The sequence below is a fragment of the Diplotaxodon limnothrissa genome, linkage group LG12, assembly GCF_057381915.1.
Source record: "Diplotaxodon limnothrissa isolate DT_005_m linkage group LG12, D_limnothrissa_male_GT1.1, whole genome shotgun sequence".
NCBI lineage: Eukaryota > Metazoa > Chordata > Actinopteri > Cichliformes > Cichlidae > Diplotaxodon > Diplotaxodon limnothrissa.
The window spans coordinates 37,850,513-37,856,512 of NC_140607.1; the positions used below are offsets into that span (position 1 = coordinate 37,850,513).

The 6,000-nt window shown below is 42.5% G+C and overlaps 1 protein-coding gene across 3 annotated transcripts in view; it reads right to left on the minus strand.

Annotated features, from left to right (window-relative positions):
- Window positions 1-5,745, minus strand: part of adamts3 (ADAM metallopeptidase with thrombospondin type 1 motif, 3) — a 144,460-nt gene extending 138,715 nt beyond the window's left edge. For all 3 annotated transcript variants that reach the window (XM_085367580.1, XM_085367579.1, XM_085367578.1), the window contains exons 1-2: window positions 5,692-5,745; window positions 5,294-5,315 (exon numbers count right to left, since the gene is read on the minus strand). In XM_085367580.1, the coding sequence (XP_085223706.1) occupies window positions 5,294-5,315; window positions 5,692-5,745 (76 nt within the window). The remainder of the gene's footprint in view (window positions 1-5,293; window positions 5,316-5,691) is intronic.
- Between the last annotated feature and the right edge of the window lie 255 nt (window positions 5,746-6,000).

Here is a 6,000-nt window from a genome sequence, read left to right on the forward strand (position 1 = left end):
GTCAGCGTTAATCTCGTTGACGCCATAACGCGGCAAATCTCCGTTAACGAGCTACCGTGGATCACCCTGTGCGTGTGGCTGGACAGTGTCAACACGTTAACAAGCTAACTGCGCTAACGCACTAGTTCCCACAAATTGAGCATTGCGTGTCACATCCGACATACTGTTTTACTTTTGTCCATGACGCGCTTACCTTCAGGGTCATACGTCACATGAAGACCAAAATAGTTCCAAATGCCAGATCTGAATGAGGGTGGGGGAGGTTCAATTTGCCATCTTGCAGCGAGCTTAGCTTCTGTCTTGCTAGCTTGTGCTGCGCTCAGTGGATCTGCGCTCGACAGTGCAGCCTAGGCGGAGTAGTCGAACCCAGATCCACTGAGCGCTCAACACAGACAGCATCATCAGAAGACAAGTTGATAAAATAAATTTAAAAAAAATTGTATTGTTCATACATATGCGTACCGAACCGAAAGCACTGTATCTAACGGTTCAATATCGATACGAGTATCATTGCACCCCTATTCTCAAGGGTTACCCACCAAAGACCTTCAAACACAAATCCCTCAGTGTCACAAAAGAGTCAGTTAAAATCCATTTTCTGATTTCTTTTCTGTCCTGTGTCCATTAACTTATATTCTCTCTGTCAGAGTAAAAAGTTCTGGCGACGATAGTACAGAAGCACACTAAAGCACATTTCAAATAAATGCAAAAGAGCATCTATGAGGGGCCAGACCAGCTGCAACAGCAATGAAATACTGGAATACACTCCTGATCAAAAATATTATGCCTCAGTGGCACTTTGACACATCAGCCAAAGCAACCTTTCTTCAAATTCAGCAGTTAATCCTAATTAAGCTCCATAATTCTGGTTTTCTGGATATAGTTATGTTGACTTTATCTTTGATTTCTCTCTTTTTTTTGTCTCTTCTAGTCTTGTTTGCTATTTGGAGTTGAATATAGAATTTCAGACCACAAGAAAATGTGCGTAACAAAAGCAAAGAGCGACGTTTGTGGCTTGGCGGTTAAGGGCTAGTGGGCAGACAATGAGCGATCTTTCAAGCTGACTTCCCAGTTAATCAGGGAAGATGGTCCCTCTGCTCTCAGTTATTCCATTTGCATTGCTGCTGAATGTTGTTTCTAAATGTTGCCTTTTCACAGGTTTGCTCTTGATGTGTGACAACATCAAATCCTGGCATTTAACTGAAAGGCTCGCCGACACTGCTCATCTTATCCAACCACCACAAATATACATGTCACAAACTTCTGCTGCAGTTGTCCATATAGAGCAAAACATGTACAAAGAAATACAAAGCACATGGGCAGCAGTTTCGTAAAGTTGAGCTGAGACATGCATTTGATCGACTGACTCTTCCAACAGAGGCTGATGAATCAAAACACACAAATAAAACCTTAGTGGGAACCATCAGGAAAAAAAACTGCCTTCAAATTCTCTACACAGAATGATACAGTGGTGCTTCAAGGTAACGACGAGTGACCAATCAAAAGAGAAAAATCGTGAAAAATGCCCGCTCCAGCTACATGTCTACCAAAGACTGGACATTTTAAAGGAAAAATTTAAATGGCTCTCTAACACAACATCACAGAGTTTGTTTCATAAAGGTGACATTCCTCCATCTGTCAGTGTCGACACTTTACTACCGTAAAACACTTCGTACTATTTTTCCTTTAATTTGTCAGCGATATATGAGGTATTGTACACCTCAGAGACTTGGCTCTGCTCATTGGCTGATGTATTACCTCAGTTTGTGAAACTGAACACAGAAAATTCAATCAATTGCCACTTCACAGATAAAGGCACTGTGCTAGAAATAAGCAGCTTTTGTCCTAAACTATGAAACACCAAAGAAAGATCCGGGTGCTTCAACAGCACCTTGAATATCACAGTTTACGTGAACTGGAAATGAACCAGTCTGTTCAAAGAGCAGTCCGACCATATTTGAAAGCAAAGCAAGGAAACAAGGTTACCACAACAAGGATGGATGGAGTCAAGTGTTTCTGAACACATTTTTAGATCATCCATCTTTAACCCTTTACCTCTTGAAAGCCTGCTAGGAGTAATGCTCGAGGCTCTGGGAGGTTTCTGTCATATTTCAGCCTGCATTTAGAACAAAGTGAGGCCGGGCTCTGCCTGAAAACCCCCCAGAAACTATTCTAATGGTCATCAAATGGTTGTAAACCTCAACATCTGGCAATAAACCCATTCTGATTCTGATTCTGATCAAACCACATCTTTATTATATACTGAATTTTAAAACTCATAAGAGTAAATGGCCTGTATTTGTATAGCGCTTTTCTAGTCCCTAAGGACCCTAAAGCGCTTTACACAACCAGTCATCCACCCATTCACACACTGGTGATGGCAGCTACATTGTAGCCAAAGCCACCCTGGGGCGCACTGACAGAGGCGAGGCTGCCGGACACTGGCGCCACCGGGCCCTCTGACCACCACCAGTAGGCAACGGGTGAAGTGTCTCACCCAAGGACACAACGACCGAGACTGTCCAAGCCGGGGCTCGAACCGGCAACCTTCCGATTACAAAGTGAACTCCCAACTCTTGAGCCACAATCGCCACAAGCTGAGTACACGGGAGGTCGTCAAATGTCGCCTTTATGGGGGACAGAGTTAAAAGCATTATAGGCTGAAGAAATGAGCTGGAAAATTGCCTTTCACACAACCTCAAACTCACCAACCGCTGCTCAAAGAATTGTTGGACAATCCAATCAAAGGTTAGAAAGCTGTGGACTGGGCAGCACTGCCTTCAGATTCTCTACACAGAATGAAACAGTGGTGCTTCAAGATAACGACGAGTGACCAATCAAAAGAGAGAAATCGTGAATAAATGAGATAAAAAAGTAAAACTGTACCGAGGCCTCACTCAATGGTATGAATGAGCGTGACTCGTGTGCCGTGGCCTGTCCCAGCTACATTTCTACCAAAGACTGTGGAAAAACTTAAAACGCTCTCTAGCACCATCACTGTAACACCACATCACAGGGTGTTTCATAGAGGTGCCATTCCTCCCCCCAGCAGTGTCGCCACCTTACTAAAACACTTTGGACTGATTTTTCAGTTGCCACCAGCTGATAGGCTCTGTGGTTAAAAACACGCCTTAGCATCAGCTGAGCCCTGACACATCCAGCTGCCAGACAAGAGCAAAGAAATAAGGAAATAACAAATAAAAACCAAAACATTATTCACCTTAGAGTCATCAAATACACATTTGTGCAAATTTTCTTGATCCTTTTACTTTCTTTAGAGTCACCAAACCATCTAAACAGCATAAAATTGCTATAATTTGCTGTTGAGTCTGATGGAGCCTGTTCACAGGGAAATGCAGTGAGATGAGACAGACACACAATCAGCAACCCTAAATTTGTCAAACAGGCTCTTTTTCCATCCTTTTTGCTGACTGAAATGCTACCAGTAAATACATGAAGAATGTGACAACATGTTATCAGAGCACTGATGAACTATCATCGAAGAAGAAGGAGGAGGTAACAAGACTTTACCAAAGCACAGCTCTGATTTAGCTTTATGGCTTTGACCGCCGCAGCTTTAAGGTAGTGGAGCTGGACCAGGAGACAGCAGGTGACAGAAAGCTGAGGCTAAACTCACAGTGACCTGCATAAAACTACAGTCAAGTGGGACAATTCTCTTCCATTGTTTATGTTTTCAAGCTTAAATCAAACTTTGCTCTTACTGTGGAGAAAAGTGGACTTTCTCATGAAGAAGATTCATTAAATGTTGATCAAGACATCGGCAAGAAATTTGGTGGAAGCAACAATTTATCTCATAATGCAAATTTCCAACTCTGTACTTTTACTCTTAAATTTTGCTAGAACAGCTTTGCAGCTTATTCGTGTTGCCCCGCCCCTCGGTCACCTGCTGGCTGCAATGAGACATTTTAGCCCCTCAGATGAGACGAACATACGATGGACATAATCACAACAAATGTTGGAACAGAGAGGTGAGGTGGGAATGTGAAACCATTTAGCACTCACACACAGGTGACATCATAGAGGTATTCCAAGGAAAGTAATGGATTACTAAATTACTCGTTACTTTCTGCTTTTTTGGTGTGTTTTTTCTTTCTTTCTATCCAAATAACTGAAGAAACTTTGTCACAAGAGTAACAACATAATTAATTACTGAATTTGTAATGCGATTACATTACAGTTATATAATTATGCTTTACACCCCGACACGTGCCTTGGTGATACTGGTTGCCAACAGCAAGGAGAGTTTGTTTTCAATCAGCTCAGTTTAGGGATGAAATATTCCTTTTCACAACTCTAACCCTGCCTTTTGAGAAATTACACTCACAAGTGGATTTAAATGTGACGTCGAAGGATCCTGACCACGCAGCCATACGTGACAAGTTACAGCTGCCACTGCTGGATGCATTTAAAAGAGGCCAAAGGCAGCGTTTGATGCCCTGGGAATGAGGATGATCGTCAGGAGTTAACCATAAAACCAATCAGGGTCTGACCTTCACTAGGAAAGAATTTTATTTGCTTCATTATATTTCAGCAGAAATGACCTTTTGCTTGATGTCCTCCCCATGTTTACCTTCTGCTTCCCATCCCTTACAATTCAACCTGAGCTCACTCAGTTTTACAAATAGTAACAGAACCAACAGGAAAATCCACAAGATTTACTTTTTCATCTGTTATATGAGATCAGAGAAAATGAAATCTAAGCCAAAGAAATCTGCTTGTAAAAGTTACAGAAGTGGCAAATTAAGAAAGGCTTCGCCAAATGAGCAAGGAAACTGCTTTACAAGGCCAATAATGACCACATGGAGCAAACAGTGGCTCACTACAAGCAACGGGGAACCACAAATGCTCAGCCCGCAGTCAGCTGTCATCTTGCTGTGTGAGGGCCCCGGAGGCGTTCAGAAGATAAGGGCCGGTGTAAAAGGATCCTACGTGGACACTGCTGCAGCTCACTTGTTCCTTAACCTCAGAATGAATAACAGATGTTCAGGATCTCGAGGAGGAATTTTCTTTCCTGCATAACAAAGCCCTTGAAGCAGCTTGCTCATGCAATATAAGTGTGTATGTGTGATAGAGGACTCTGTGTGTAGGGTGCTAGGGGAGGACGAGGGGGTATATTACAGAGCTCCTCACACACAAACTCCCCTCCCACTTTGATCTCAGTGAACCAAGTTGTCCTCATGAGTTTCTTCTCTGCCTGGGGAGAGACTCCTCTGCCTTTTTTCTACACACATCTAATTATTAACAAAACGAACACAAATAAAGCCAGACTTACCCTCTCTATCTACTTCACCAGCCTGTAAAAGAGAGAAAAGAGCTCGTTAAATGCGGCACACGCCAGAAGGAAATGATAGATCAGAGTCTGAGATGTCCAGCGGTAACAACACAACAGCTCTGGAGTTTTCTGTGAGCCGCGCTGCTTGTAAAAAGTCCGAAAATACCTGTTTTACATCCAAAGGGCAAAACTCAGACGTCTGCAGTGTCAACGTGTGTTTCACAGAAGTGTTCAAGTTTACAGAGCCGAAAGTTTAGAGCCTTGTAGTTGTGTCGTTCCACTTTTTCTCCGCTTTACAGCTGAATTCGTTTAATATTGACGAGATTCAGTCAAACTGCGCGTATTTATTTATTTATATGCGTAAAAGGAGGCAAAAGCGAAGCGGTGCAGACACTTACCTTGGCAGCTGAAGTCAGTCCTACAAGTAGTAAAGCTAGTGACAGGACAGCCATCACGAGTCTTAAATGACAAAAAACAAAAAACGTTATCCCAACGTGAAATTAAAATAAGGGGGGAAAAGAGACAAAAATCTTTACGCAAACGTGACCCGGCTCATTCAAAACTTATCAAACTGGATGTGCGGCCAGTGCCTCGGTCTTAGGTAAAAATCAGAAAAAATAAGAAGCAACATAAAGTAGTTAAAGTTTCATTAAAGCAGGAGTGAAGCGAGTTGCGACACTTTTGTCATTCAGTCAGTGTTTTTCTGA